Genomic DNA, 15,578 nt, shown 5'->3' on the forward strand with positions numbered 1-15,578 from the left:
GAATACAATTATTCTCACAGGACTATGAGAATAGTGGCTTATAGGAATTATAGTGACTACAGGAATTGTGACTTATTGTTTATGATACAGAATTAAACAATGCTTTACAAACAATCAAGGTTTACAACAGGCATTTGAAAACTGGTTATTTCAAGTTTTATTGACATGGGTCAAATCATTTCTCATACCATGTTTTCCATAATCTCTCTGCCATCTATGTTGTAGTGTCTGGGCTCCAAATGTGTAAGCCAAAGAATGCAATCATGAGTATGTTTCTGTCCATTTGGTCCAGTGTGCTGGGATGTGGGGCAGGGGTGTTTAAAGTCTTTAAACACTTTAAGTGCTCTCCAGAGAATTGTGAATAGAGAATATTAGCTCCATAGGGTTTCTCTGGACTGTGTGTACCTTGTCAGAAGAGGTATACAGTGTTCTGCAGCAATTCTTCCTAGCATTCCTACACTGGCTAGTTGATCAGAAAACTGGTCTCGGTCATCTTCTTGAAGTTCACTTATTTCTTCTTCCTCACGAGAGGCCACACCATTGGCAGTCTGTTAAAGGTGAAAGAAAGAAACAATGAGGAACTGTATGCACTATCTTCTTCAGTAAGATCAATTTCCGTGGTCCTGTAAAATACCTTCAGTACTGCCAATAGAAAGGTGAGCTATCTTCAATCTAGGGACTCCTTTGTAACCATGCCAACAGCACTAGTGGTTAGCAAAAGGAGGACAACACAAAAGAAAAAGTACAGCTTTCATTCCCTATTGCATGTGGCAAATATAGATAATTACACACTCACAACCCACCTCCCATACCAGGGAATTTCACATGTCACTAAATGATCTGTTATCCTGGTGTTTTGGATGTAGGAAGTCATTCATTAGCACTGGACAACTAGCAAGACAGAGGTGGGCACTGAAAACTGAAAAAGAGATGACTATAAGCAACACCCCATTTAACAAGAATTCATTTAGAAAACAAGGATCACTTTTGCTCTCAGCAAATCTTTTGAGGGAGCATATTCTAAATTTCTGGTATTAATAATGTCTAATACAATGAAATACAGCCTCTGGTGACATTGTTACCACCTGGCTTAAAACTTACCAAATTCCTCGTGCCATCTGGAGCAGCTAGGTGGCACTGGATATAGGAATTGAAAACTTGAACTGCATGTTGAGTAAAAAAGCCTTTATGGAAATGTTTATCATCTTGGACCAAAGTTAGCCAGGACTCCAGCAATTTATCATATGCTTCCATGTATACCATGTCATCTTTATCAAGCTAAAAGAAAAGAACATTTAATAAAACAAAGATTCCATTCTCAAAAGGGCTGAGGACTTGTGTTCAATCTCCAGCATGGGGTGGTGGTGGGGGGTGTGTGTGCAAAATATGTACTGGAAACTTGTAGAAGAATGTTTTTAACAACACTATAATGGCAAAAAAGGGAAGCTCAAAAGGTCATTTAAAAGAGAATTGAAAAACAAATCGTGATATAATTATACACTGACACATCATATAGGGATACATATGATTAAAAAAACTTAAAGCAAGGGAACGAAACTTCAGAACTGTGATCATCTCTGTTACAAGAGGTATGATAGGGTAGCAGCAAGGAGGTAAGACTGATACAGAGAACACATAGTATCAACCAGGTACTGGTAATGTTCATGAGTTGGATCATGGGCTCACTCATTGCCATTTCATGTTTTAGGACTACATATATAAAATATGACATCATAAAAACATCCACAGTAGTTTTGAGGGTAAAAGACAGAAAAACTGCTAAAATGTCCAAGCACAGTGCTCAATTTATTATTAGTAGCAAAAGGTGGTTTTATTCATTAAGCAAAAATGTATTAAATCCTAAGACCTAAGTACTGGAATATAGAGATGAATAAGATACTTTCTTTCCCTGGAAACATCTGTGCCTGTTTATATACTCTACTTAACAAAGCATGTGCTTCACAGACATCATTTGTTAGGTCTAACAGTTTATCTTGGCAAAACAAATAGACTGGTAACATATCTTAACAGGAACTCGGGTACAGCATTCTCTGATCTACAGTCTCAAAAGGAAAAAAAAAAAGCAAGACATTTTCTAAGATCTATCTTCATTGAGTTTTAGTATCTAAGCCATATATGTTCTCACAGCTCATTCATATATAGAAAAGTATAAAAGGTCCTATATGCCTCTCTACTGTTCAAAGAACTCTCAAAAATCATTTCTATAGAGCCCTGATATTAGACAAAACAGATCACAGGCAGAGTCTAAGCACCTCTACTCACTAAGCAGGGATTTAAATAAAAACTATGGATTTCTCAAAAAGAGAAAATCTTTCTGGATACCAATCCAAGTAACTCATCAGACAAAGTGTTAAGAAATTTGGTTGATGACAATTGGCAACTAGATCTTCTATCACAGAGAAATGAAACCTAACCTAGTGCTTTTTCATAATACCTTGGCCCTGCTCCATGAACACCCTGCCAAAACCCAGCAGCCAAGCCAGCAGCACGTGCACAAAAATGACTAAGGAGACCAAGCTAGAGACTATGTGCTCATAGCCCCGGTATGGTCAGGCCTGCTGCCAGTGAGGCTTTGGAGAGGGGCTTAGAGCTTATGAGACTACTTGACCCCACTTTACTCCATTTGGGAACAGAGGGTAGAGAAGGTAATCAAAATATATCAGCACTTCTCTCTCAGTGTCTGTAATTAACTTGAAAGTGCACAGAGGAGTGAATTTGCAGTCCATCAGATGGAGGAAAAATATCTGCCTAATTGCTTTGGTAATTATGTTGAACATATAATTCCAAAATACAGCAGTAGTTAATTTTTTGTGTGTGAAAATGCTGTCAAAAATGTGAAAGCTGTGGAAAGAAGAAATGTGAAAATGTGAAGCTTTGGAAAGAAATTTTCCATATTATAAATCTGCCTCTTTTTTGACATCATGCTGAATTTCAGAGATTAATGTTACTCTATGCTTCCAACTTTATGAAATTCTGGAAAAGGCAAATTACAGAGAGAGTAAAGATTCATTGTTGTGAGAGGCTGGGGGGGAAGGAGGAGGAATAGGTGGAACACAGAGGTTTTTAAGGGTAGTGAAAATATTCTGAATAATACTATAATGGTGGACATATATCCAAACCCACAGAATTTACACCAAGAATGAACTGTAAAGAAAACAATGGACTTCGGGTGATAGTGATTTAGCAGTGTAGGTTCAACAGTTGTAACAAACATACCACTCCAGTCAGTGGGATACTGACTGGGGGAGGTTCAAGAAGATGCATATTGCAGAGGGAATACGAATTCTATATTTTCACTCAATTTCTTGCTATGAACCTAAAACTGAACTAAAATATATTGATGCCTGTATATAAATGTAATACCAAGATATGTTTAAAAAATATAAGATAAATCTCATACTAGTTATAAATTTGGTTATTATACAGCAAACAACTCCAAATCTATGCCTAATAATGATGGTACTACAGTTACTAGCAGACATTGGCTAAAATCTATCCCACTACAATGCATCTTTTCCTATGAACAGCAAATAACACAACTTCATTTTTTCCCCATGAAATCAGAAAATTCCTTCTGTGGACCAACAGAATTCTTTGCTTTTCCTTTTATTATTTTTTTTTAATGGTGCTAGGGATCAAACCCAGGGCCTGGGCCAGGGATTTAGCTCAGTAGCACTGCACCTGCCTCACACGCACAAGGTCCTGAGTTAGATCCTCAGTACCAAAAAACCCCAAAAACTCCAAACAAAAAACTGTATAAACTCCTGGGAGGCAGAGGCAGAAGGATTACAAGTTGAAATCTCACCTAGACATTTAGCAAGATCCTGTCTCAAAATAAAAAATAAAAAGGGCTGAGTATGCAGCTCAGTGTGAAGGCCCTGGGTTCAATACCCAGTACTGGGGTGGGAGTGGATGGAAGAATTTAGAAGTCTTTGAATGTTAAATGCCAAAGAAATTAATTAAGCTTTACACATATATGACCTCCCCTGGCTAGCACTTAAAGCACAGAATTAACTTCAGAGTACCTATGCAGCTGACAGTATTCCTGGCTTCTGAAATCCCCCAAGAGAAATTGATTTAGCAGATAAGAATTGCAGCTGTTAGAAGAATCCTATAGATAGATCACTTAAGGAGGAGGTAGGGTAGAGATGTGGCTCACTGCTAGGGTGTCAGCCCAGCATTCATGAGGCACTGGGTTCAACTTCTAACAAGGCCAAAACAAACAACTGCCACCACAAAACCACCAAGAATCCAAGCTATAATTTACAGAGGTTTTTAAATGTTGTGTTATGGATTAACATACTTTTATATACATTTTCAAAAGGAAGAATTTCTAAATTCTTAATGCAAAGAGAAGTATACATAGTAGACATCGTGCCTGGCACACAGTGGGTGTTCAACATATATTTACAGAATTGAATTAATCCAGCAGTACTGCTAGTGGGCTGGCATTTCAGGGATCCTCTAGCTTTCATGGGTTACAAAACCTTTTATCTACCTCACATTAGCACAGACCTTTGAACTCTAGACCCGTTGGATCTGTCTATGTCTCTAGTGTTAGTCTTGTAAACAATATGAGGGATATGATACAGAACAACAGTTGTGACAGTAAATAAGCTTTATTCAATTCTCTGTATTCTATCAATACTGTAAAACTTAAAACAATGGTTCTGCCCTAGGATTTAAATAATCAGAATTGATCTGTATCCAAGTCAAAAAACACTGCATAAATTACAATCCAATCAGAATTAAATAATTCACTGAAATAATTCTTAAAACACTTCTTTTAATAGGAATGTGTATTTAAGGTTTAACAGTAGTCAGTTTTCTTCCAAACAGCCTCATACAGGTAAAGTTATTGTTATTGAAAAGAAGTGTGCAATGTTTTAAAATATATTTATCTCCTTATCTCCATTTTTCCTACATTATCTTAGGCCAAGAAAATGCATACTCAGGACAGGTGAGTGAGGCTGGCAGCATCTTGCTCTCTGCAGTATCATCAGGTATTCTTTCCTAGCTACCAGAACTAATGGAGAGGGCTATAGGGATTCTCAAATGATCTACCCTTCCACGAAAATAGGAGCAAATGATACGAGTTACACTGTATTGACACCACCACTCTAGAGTAATTATTGTCTTTCCTGTTACCACTAAGACATGCCAGAACTTCTGCTGCCACTTCTCAATCTATAATCTGGCTCCAATATACTCCTTTTCACCACATTCCTTTCCACAAAGTAACTAGAAAAGAAACTAGATGTTGAATCAAGAATGCTAATCTTTAAATGCCTTCAACCAACAAATTACAAAATTATTTTAGTGCATGGCACTCTCTAATGAACTTCCTGACAACTTTATCAAGTACCCCAGTTTACTACCTTGTCCTGCTGATCGAGAGATTAGGCTGCAAATAGACTAAAATTAAGTGTAAAGTTCTTCCTTTATAAAGTATATCCATTTGTATCCATGCATACATACAAAAAGGATCACTGTCATAGTAGCCACTCTATTCCGTGTAACTCAACATGTTGCATGGCCTCTCCAAACCTAATTATGGGCCGAATTCAAAAATTTGCTACTGACCCAAATATTCAAGAAACAAGCTAGAATAGAGAAATCAAGTCATATTTTCCTCAAATTTCACTACACAAACTCAAATATATGCATTAGTATTAAAATATTTTCATGAACAATAATTATTCAGATTTTAATCTTTAAGATAATATTGTTTCTCATGACAAAGCCTCATAGCCTCATAGTTATTTAAATTTGTTATGAAGTGTTGTGAATAAAAGTAAAAAAAAAAAGTACTGTTTCATCCCTACATTCTCATACAGTCCAACAACAAATATAAATTCGACTTTGAGAGTGTAATGAAAAAATCTTAGTCTCAAGAAATACCAAGAAACTTTAGCAGCTACAGAACTTAGCTGAAAACTGGATTGCTCTCTTAGTCGTAAATAAATCTCTTCACAGAAAGGGAAAAGCTACTTCTGGTAGCTAGGAAAGAATACCTGATGATACTGCAGAGAGCAAGATGCTGCCAGCCTCACTCACCTGTCCTGAGTATGCATTTTCTTGGCCTAAGATAATGTAGGAAAAATGGAGATAAATATTTTTTAAAACATTGCACACTTCTTTTCAATAACAATAACTTTACCTGTACGAGGCTGTTTGGAAGAAAACCGACTACTGTTTAAAACACATTCTTATTAAACACATTCTTAAATACACATTCTTATTAAAAGAAGTGTTTTAAGAATTATTTCAGTGTATTATTTAATTCTGGTTGGATCGTATCTCAAAAGACACGCTAATCAAGAATTTTTCTTCTTGTAAAGATGTTCCCCCAGGCTATAGCAATATAATCACCAACAAAGACATGAATCCTCACAGATTCTATTATGTTCTCCTAAACAAATACAGTTCTCAAAAAGTCTTACCACAACAAAAGTCTATATGAAGAATCTATATTCTTACTATGAGAGGAAACTCCTTCAATATTAATGAAAAGCATTTTCTAAAATTAAAATTATAAAGACTTTTAAATATTGAAATTATAAAAAGATCATCGATTTGCACAGAACAACAAAACCCAATAACCAGACCTAGGTGGTAAGACAGTACATACAATACAGGCTGTCAATTGTATTATAAAGGTTCATTTTCAAAATTATTATTCTAAATTGTATTATGCATACTACAGAGGTACTTTCATATAATGCCATAAAACATCACAAGAAATTATTATCCTGACTTTACTAATGAGGAAGCACACTCAAAAAAGTGAGGCAGCTTGCCCAAGCTACACTTTAGATTACTCAGCCCATGACTAGACTGTCATAGTTCATGATCTTTCTACATGCTGAGCCCCAAGCTGTTTTTTTATATGCCTTAATTTTTCAAGGTCCACTCTATAATTTGGCTAGATTTGTTCATAACTTCTGCTATTAGCTGCATATACCAGGTACACACAAAACAGTGAAATACTGAGGCTAAAATAACATTTAGGAGGATTTGTTTAGTCTTTACGCAAGTCAAGGGGTAGCGTCACCCTCTTAGCCTTTAATGTCACCAAACCTCCCTAATGTCACTTCCACAACGAATGCAAAGCCTTAGACAAATTGTTTCCCTCCGCCCTTTACAATAAATGACCAATTATTTTTAAAAAGAACAATTTTCCCAAGTGAAACCTATTAAGTACATAAGTAAAGCATGTTTTCCTGTGAAAGAAGTGCAAGACGTATTTGCTTCTCTGAAAACACACCTAACTTTCTTACAATCCAAGGCTCCCACATCAAACACTGTCAACCTCCTGGTCAAAATAAACAAATTCATATATAAAATTTATAAACCAAGATAGTCATATAGATTATATCTTCCAGCAATTCTTTTTTAACACATTAGGAACATGCTTAACCACAAACAGAAACAAAAAGGTATCTATGTTTCTAAACATGTACTCAGTATGCAAATCTTTAATCCAACTGGCTTAGAAGATTAAAAACAAACCAAGCAGGATAGGCAAAGTACAATGGGACCATGTTAAATGAAACCTGACTGGTTCAGATCTGTGATCATTTGAAAGGAATCTGAGTAAAGCTTAAATACTTAATTTTCCATGCATTTTCGTGTTTAGAACATAAATTACCTCCCTGAGAAATTCAAATCCCATATATGATGCTTTTAAACTTGTATTCCTCTACCACATACATTTTTCCACCACATAAATCTCTGCCTGACCCAGTTACTTTGCTCTCACCAAATCACTAAAATGCTCAATTACATAAAGACAATCACTGTGAGTTCTTTACTCTTGGAACATCTTTGAAGGAAGAGGAAAAACTGATACCAGCTGCCAAACCCCCACCAAAAAAACTCATGACTTAACACAAAATTCTAACATATCTACAAATACTGTTTTTACTCTTACAATCTTTTTAAAAGACCCACATTTTGATTGAGAAAAAGAAAAATTAGTTTCAACAATTTAATAACTATTTTGAAAAAATTATTTTCCATGATTAAGACAATTATTTATAGTAACTATTACAAAAGCAGCTGTATTGCCAAGGGCTTTTAGTATGTGTTTTCTAAATTTAAATATAAAATTTACAAAATAGACATCTGAAAATCTGTACCAAAAGATACCTTGAGTGTTAAGTCAATGTAAATTAGATTCTACCAAAATGTAACACTATTAAACCTCAACAGCAAAAAAGTTAAAAGCATTGTCTAAGTAAAACAAGCATAGCTACAATGACTTGAACTGAACTGTTTACATAATTTCCAAATAAATAAAAAATATTTTAAAATCTCAAAATAAATGTATATAAAAATATAATCACATCATATGAGGAAGTTAGCAGTACCCTGTGAATTTGTTAAACAACATAAAAATGGGCTTGAAACATAATTTTTAATAGGAGGATTTCATTCCAATTATCTCAAAATTAAAATCCTAAGATCAATAAATATCACCTACTGATTTGAATCCCCAAATTTTTAAAGGTCATGTTTCCAAACACATGTTGCCAACTAATTTACACATATAAACAAAACGGTGATTTTAACAAGAGCTACTAGCCTTTACTTAAAATAATTACTTCATAAGAAAATGTTCCCCAAAAAGCACAAATTTTCTTATGAAAAACTGACACAATTTATTTTAGAATAGTCACTCACCACTTCTTCCAGTGCAGCACTTCGCCCAAAAGAACAAGTGAGGTGTGTGAGGCAGTTAACAAAGGAGGAGAAAAGTTCACTAGGAATGGCAGTTAAAACGTTTCGAGGGAACACAGTTATCAGGTTGCTGATAATGCTGGAAATTCCCACAGCTTCAGAATCTTCAATTTCAATTCTATAAATCAAGTAATGAGGATTATTAAGGAAGTTATAACTCATTTCCAAACAAGCAAATGTTATCACCTCTTCATTTTTAAAGGTATGTTCTCTGCATATTAATTTCAAATTAGGCATACTACTTTATTTCAAAATATACCATAGGGGGAAATCACTCATTTTCTTTTTCCTCCTCTGTTAAACACAAGGAAAACCCAGAAAGTTCTTCTTTCAGTTATAAAGGACAAGTATACCTACCCATTGATAGTATTCAGTAACCCTTCAATGAAATGTGCTAGATAATCAACTTGTGAGCCTTCATCGGGGAAGACAGGTCCATGCAGAGACGCTAACTGGGCAAGGCACTGCAGAGAATCTTGTGCCATATCTGAATCTTCTCTGATTTTTCGATGTACCTGTTAGGAAGAATTACTAATCCATAAAAATAAATTCTTCTTTTGTAAGGGTCACGTGCCTACCACGCCAAATGAGGTAACAGAAAAATTCACTGTAGCTGGATTATTTCTAGAAAGTTAATTCATGAATTTAGGTAAATTTGAAAATTGCCGATTGGTCCAGTTGACATTGCAGGCATGATTTTAAACATATCAACTAATTTTTAACTGAGGGCTACCTACATTTTGAAAACTGAACTGTCTCCAGCACATTATGACAAAGAGAGAAACAGATGCCAGCCAGTCAGACATACTGCTTCTTCTAAAAACAGCAACAACGACAGTCATCTGTATTATGCTAACTATGCCTCGCTACAGCGTCTTGCTAAAGTTAGCAGACAAGTTCAATCAGGAGTATATAGATGCTGTCTTAGTGGAAGTAAACAGATATACACTTAGAAAACCAATATATCACTCAAGCCCTAGATATTCATGCATTCATTCATTCAGCCAACATACAGGAATATGCTTTAATTATGAAAATGTCTACAGTTTACCTATATCACATTTTATCATAGATTGCTATTAATATTTAAAGTTTCAGTAAAGACTTTAAATTACACATAAATCCATTTAAAAGCTCATCTAGATTATATTTCAATGATACAATACTGATGTGAAACACCTGGTTTACTGTTTTATATGAAGGAAATGCTCCCAAAATATTGCTCCTTAACTTTATAGTATTACTATCCTCACATAGTAAAGGTTTCATTTCTGTGATCTAACATAATTAAAATAGCAAATGAAAGTTCCGTGAAGAAATCAAATAATTATTCCTCTTCGTTTACCTCCTATTCTAACCGTGACCATTTCCTGCTCAGCACAAGCACTTTACCCTAGGCTTTCTCTTTCACTCTCAACTACAGACTTTGTGAATGTCACATTATGTTGGACATTTATTCTCTTTGTTTCAGGCTTTCACTTTGACTCTGCAAATCATTTATAAATTACTTAAAAGTTAGAATGCTTCTTTTGAGTATCTGATAGTACTGTGCTGGGCCACTGTGAACAATAAATCCTTGTTTGTGGATTGATCCATTAATCCTTAATACCAGAATGTCCTCAGATTCTAGTCAAGAAATTTAAAACACTGTAACATCTCTAAAAATTAAAAATTTAACTGATTTATTGACATGTTTATGTGTTATAGTCTTTGGTCTAGAACATGGCTTAGCCAACCACAGCCTATGGGCTAAATCTGGTTTCCAGATTTTTTTAATAATTTGTTTTTGTTTTGCTGTTCCTTCTGGTACTGAGGATCAAACCCAGGGGCATGCTACCACTGCGCTACACCCCCAGTCTTTTTTTCCAGTTCTGCAACAGGATCTCAGTAAAATGTCCAGGCTGACCTCAAATCCTCAGTCTTCCCACCTTAACCTCCCATGTGCGGGGATTACAGGCATGTACCACTATCCCCAGTCTGTTTTTATGTGGCTAAGAACATTCTAAAAAGAACAGTTTTTTTCTATGCCAGGTGTATAGGCACATGTCTGACATCCCACACTCTAGGAGGATGAGGCGGGAGGATTACAAGTTTGAGCCAAGCCTGGGTGATTTAGCAAGACCTTGCCTCAAGAAAAAGCAATTTAAAGGGTGTTGAGGTGCTGGTGTATATAGCTCAATGTGAAGGCTCTGGGCTCCCTTCCCAGTATTGGCCCCCACCAAAGATTTTGTGTGTGTGTATACATGGGTAAGGGAGGAAAAAAAAATCAAAGGAATACATTTTGTAACTTGTGAAAATCATACAGAATTCACATTTTAATGATCATCTACAAAGTTTCAGTGGAGTATCGATGCTTGCTTGTTTATGAATTATCTAGGGCCACTTCTGTACTACAATGACAAAGTATGATGATATGACATGTATGGCCTAAAATATTTACAATCTAGAATGATACAGTTTGCTAATCCCTGGTAGAATACAAATGTTTTTCAAACTATATTCCAATGTATTTTAAATTTGATACAGTAAATTAAAAATATGCATACTATCTAGTTTGTGAACTCTTGAACACAATACATTCTTAAAATAACTAAATTTGTGTCATCACACCGTAACCCTAATCAGCATTTAAACAGGTGTCCAGGGATACATGCTATCCACTAAAACAAAGCAGTCTGGTACTAGAAAAACCCGTCTCACAATTTTCTCCAGCCAAGGAGCCAGCTGGTTGCTCAATCCTGGCCTAGAACTGAGATTTACCTTACCTGTATTGTGCAAGCCCAATCTATATTCCCTGAAATATGAATCACATAAAAGTCAAGACAAACAATTCTTACATGGCATAAATATCTGCTCTTTTTTCCAATGTACTATAAATTCCCTGAGAGTGTGTTTCACTACGAGCTGTATTATACAGTTAAAAACTGAATTCACTACTTGACTATGAGAGAGGCAGACGGTTAGGAGAGAGCAAGTCCAGCAGGACTCTGAGGTGGCAAATGGCAAGGCTACTTATCAACACAAGGCATAAAGAAGAAGCGAGTCAGTAAGATGACCGATTCTTCTGGAACACGTTAAATGTGAGATGTCTGTGGCCATCCAAATTGAAACAGCCAGAAAGCACTTGGATTATGAGGCTTGGGGTATCTGGAGGGGACTGCGCTGAATATAGATTTAGGAGTCATCAGTGAAGAGGTGCCTGAAGTGCTACACGCAGAAGAGAGCCCCAGGAAAGCGTGTCGTCAGTAAAATTGAGAACTAAGATGAGATTGCCAATATTTAGGCAATGAGCAAAGAAAGAACAAATCATAAGCAAGATCAGGAAGAATCTTAAGGTATGAAGAAAACTGAATGAAAGTGGCTTTTTACACGATCTTATGGAGAAAAGAAAAATCTAGAAGTTTGTAAACTTTTGAAGAGTAGAATGCAACCAAAGCTATTGCAAATTTCTGATGTAATCAACATATTTAAGTCTCAATTCCACGCAACTGTTTTTATGTACTCAAATCTTGTGTAAAAGTGTTAACTAGTGGGAAAAAAACCCTTTAAATTGGGTAATGAATTCACATACATGAAAGTAAATTTAACAAAAATTAAATTAAACAGAAAGCTCAGTCATTATGATTTCTGTAACAACAAAATTGTTTAAAAACTGCTTAAGTGAAAATAGCCTATACCTATAAAACCCCTAAAATAACAAAGCAAAAAAGGGTTAACTTTCAAATTCAAAAGTTATTTGCATGTGGTAGTTCACAGCTGACAGGAGCAGCTGTCTGGTTTGTCTAGACAGCTGTTCAGATTTGGTAGAGTTGTTTCCAGCACTGCCAGAAAGTTTTGCACCTTTTCAAAAACTGCTGGAGTGGGATCTACTTTCAGCTGAGTGAATAATACAAAGAACTGAACTTGGATTGGCATCAAAACAATTCCTGTCAGATGAGGCAGGCAACAGAGTTTTAAAAGTTAGTTACAATTATCTCTTTGATCTTGAATGCTTTTAGTCATCATTTCTGATTTAAAAAAAAAAATATAAAGTGCTCAGTCTGAACATTTCTACAGAAAATATGTTTTATAACGTATTTATCCAAAAATGAGTAACTTTGTTCTAGACATTTTTAAATACGTCATGTAACAGTTATATTTTAAATGGTTTGATCAAAAAAGGCAGGCAGTTGGAAGGCTTATGCATATTTTTAAAACACATGATAAGGTAAGAAACTATAACAATTGGTATTAGGCAAAACAGCTTCCTACTTTTCTTTGGATTTGTCTTATTTGGATTTTTGCCCAATTCATTATGTCTAACTTGTATACTCATCCTGTAACTGCAAATTAGCATCCAACACACAGACACTTAAACATACACATGTATTTATTAATTCCAATGGGGAAACTCACCGGCAAATGTGAGAATGTATTTTTTAATTTCTATTCAGCCAATAATAAAAAAATTGTTTAAAACTGTACTTGAAATAAATGCTATTAAATACTAACTTAAAGTCTTATAAAAATATACTAGTCTACTCAATAGTACAGTACTTGCCTAGCACATGCAAGGGCCCTGGGCTTGATTCCCAGCAACATACACACACACACACACACACACACACACACACACACAAAACACACACACACAAATAGAAAGAAATAGCGCTCTAAACAGCAGTTTTCAAAGTATGGCCCAGGGATTCCTAAAGGTTCCTAAGACCCTGATAATTGTGAAAGCAAAACTATTCATGGTAATACTAAGACAGCATCTGCTTTTTCCATTCCAACTGTCACACAGTATACAGTAGTTTTCCAGAGTACACAGACAGGAGGTACAAGCTGAATACAAAGCAGACAAGAGAATCTGGCTGTGTTCTATTCAGCCGGACATTAGTGAGATTTGCAAAAATTGTAAAAAACACAAAAACAAACCAAAAAGTAAAACAGTGCCATTCTTCTTATGAAACTTGTTTTCAAAAATAGTTATTCGTTCATTAAAATGTTATTTATATTACCATGTAAAATTTCTTATTGCTATTTTTTTGTATTATTGCTATGTTTTAATGAATTAATAAATCTATTTTTAACATACTCAGTTTGTGATTTGGAGGCTTTTTTTTCTGGCGCTGGGGATTGAACCCAGGGTCTCACACATGCTACACAAGTACTCTACCATTAAGCTACACCCCTAGTCCTTGGTTTAAATTTTTTTTTTTTTGTACCGGGGATCGAACTCGGGACCTTGAGCTTGTGAGGCAGGCAGTGGAACCACTGAGCTAAATCCCTGACTGGTTTAATTTTTTAATAGGATAAACAGTAACAGTTAAATTTTAAGTATAATCACCATAAATAAAAATTATTTGATATCCTCCATTTTTGAAACAAATGTAGAGGGGTCTTGACGTTAAAAAGTCTGAAAAGTTCTGCTCTAAGATACTAAATCCTCTATACAATTTTGTTTGTAAATTGGCAAGAACTTTTTGATATAATTTGTTCAAGCAGATGTTGTTAAGATGAGAAGGCTTTAGGGGAGAAAAGCAGTCTGTCCTGTTTTACTTCAGGAAAATACAAAGGCATTCCCTTTTTTCCATAGCCCTTGTTACCAGAGATAAAGACTAAGACTTACTGTGAAGAAAAGTTCCATAACTCTGCTGTCCAGAAGAGTCTCCCGCCAGGACTCTGTTGGCTTCAACAGCACATTTTGTGAGGATTCAAACATAGCTATATAATGTCTGCCCAGTTATCTGGTGTCAAGGTCAACAACAATAACATTCTTACTTTGTCTAAAGTGTAAGTATTCCCTAAATATAACAGGAGCCATCCAGAAAGAATGCAATGGAAACAGTTTAAGCCGTCTTCACACATGCTACATAATTCATGCATGAAGCTAAGGAATAAAAGGCATTAAGTGCTGAAAAAAAGAACCCTATAGGAATGTGAGATAACAGTTTCATAGTAATTATGTGTCATGCTGTAGGGATATAGAAACTTTGATAATAGAGTTCTTAATAGTGACAATAGAAGGAAAAAACATGACTTGCAAAACAGATACACAAAGAGATAGAAAAAAATCAATTTCTGCAGGTCCCATCATTTCTCTCCAAACTTACAACAGCTAAAATCACAGATATAAAATGTAGGTTTCAGAACATTTATGAAGTTTTTCCAAAACAAAAAAATTATAGAGTCCACCAAAAAAAAGTATACACACTTCAGGAAAAGAAAAACTTGTATAAACACTTTAATACTCAATTTACTGAGACAGCATGAGACTGATACAAGCTGCCCTCTACAATTACAAGAGGTGCTCAGAGTGGTGGCCAGGAGCTTCCAGACAGTTATTAGTATGGCACACTGCTGCTGGGTAACCTTGGTCACTGAGATTGCTGCACACGCACTTTCAGGTTCTTCTCTAACAGGTGGCAGTGAAGCGGGTTTTCTGTGCTGTAAGACATCCTCTAGGAGCCCACCCCCACCCCCGCCATACAAGGGTAACACCATCTGCTGAAAAAACATACTATTTTTCTTTTCCTGAAGTGTGTATACTTTTTTGGCACTGTCTCTCTGTTTCCGTGTCTGTCTCTAGAAGAACAAAACAAAAAAGCAGGAAGAACAAAAATGAATTAAAAAATTCCCCAGATCAGAATATCCAAATACCAAGTCCAAACAAAGAACTAATCAGCTGCTACAGAACTTTATAGATGTTCATTTAAAATTCTCAGACTAAACAGCAATTTACAGGGTGTTCAGGTGTTCAATACCAAACATGCTACAAATGGAAGACTGCTTTTGCTGTAAATAAAGTAACCATCATATATTTGCAGGTCTCT

General features: G+C 35.5%; 1 protein-coding gene across 5 annotated transcripts in view; it reads right to left on the reverse strand.

Moving 5' to 3' along the window:
• The window catches only part of Xpo4 (exportin 4), a 194,954-nt gene that overhangs the window by 109,112 nt on the left and 70,264 nt on the right, over positions 1-15,578 (reverse strand). For all 5 annotated transcript variants that reach the window (XR_015446598.1, XM_087199387.1, XM_087199388.1 and 2 more), the window contains 5 exons: positions 14,375-14,487; positions 9,121-9,278; positions 8,707-8,881; positions 1,102-1,278; positions 406-548 (listed from right to left, as the gene is read on the reverse strand). Coding sequence is in view for 4 of the 5 variants with exons in the window: in XM_087199387.1 (XP_087055513.1) it covers positions 406-548; positions 1,102-1,278; positions 8,707-8,881; positions 9,121-9,278; positions 14,375-14,487 (766 nt within the window). In the remaining variant the exon portion in view is untranslated. The remainder of the gene's footprint in view (positions 1-405; positions 549-1,101; positions 1,279-8,706; positions 8,882-9,120; positions 9,279-14,374; positions 14,488-15,578) is intronic.

Source organism: Heterocephalus glaber, unplaced genomic scaffold (assembly GCF_053883595.1).
Source record: "Heterocephalus glaber isolate CG9 unplaced genomic scaffold, H.glaber_assembly_v1.0 deba00001719, whole genome shotgun sequence".
Classification (NCBI taxonomy): domain Eukaryota; kingdom Metazoa; phylum Chordata; class Mammalia; order Rodentia; family Bathyergidae; genus Heterocephalus; species Heterocephalus glaber.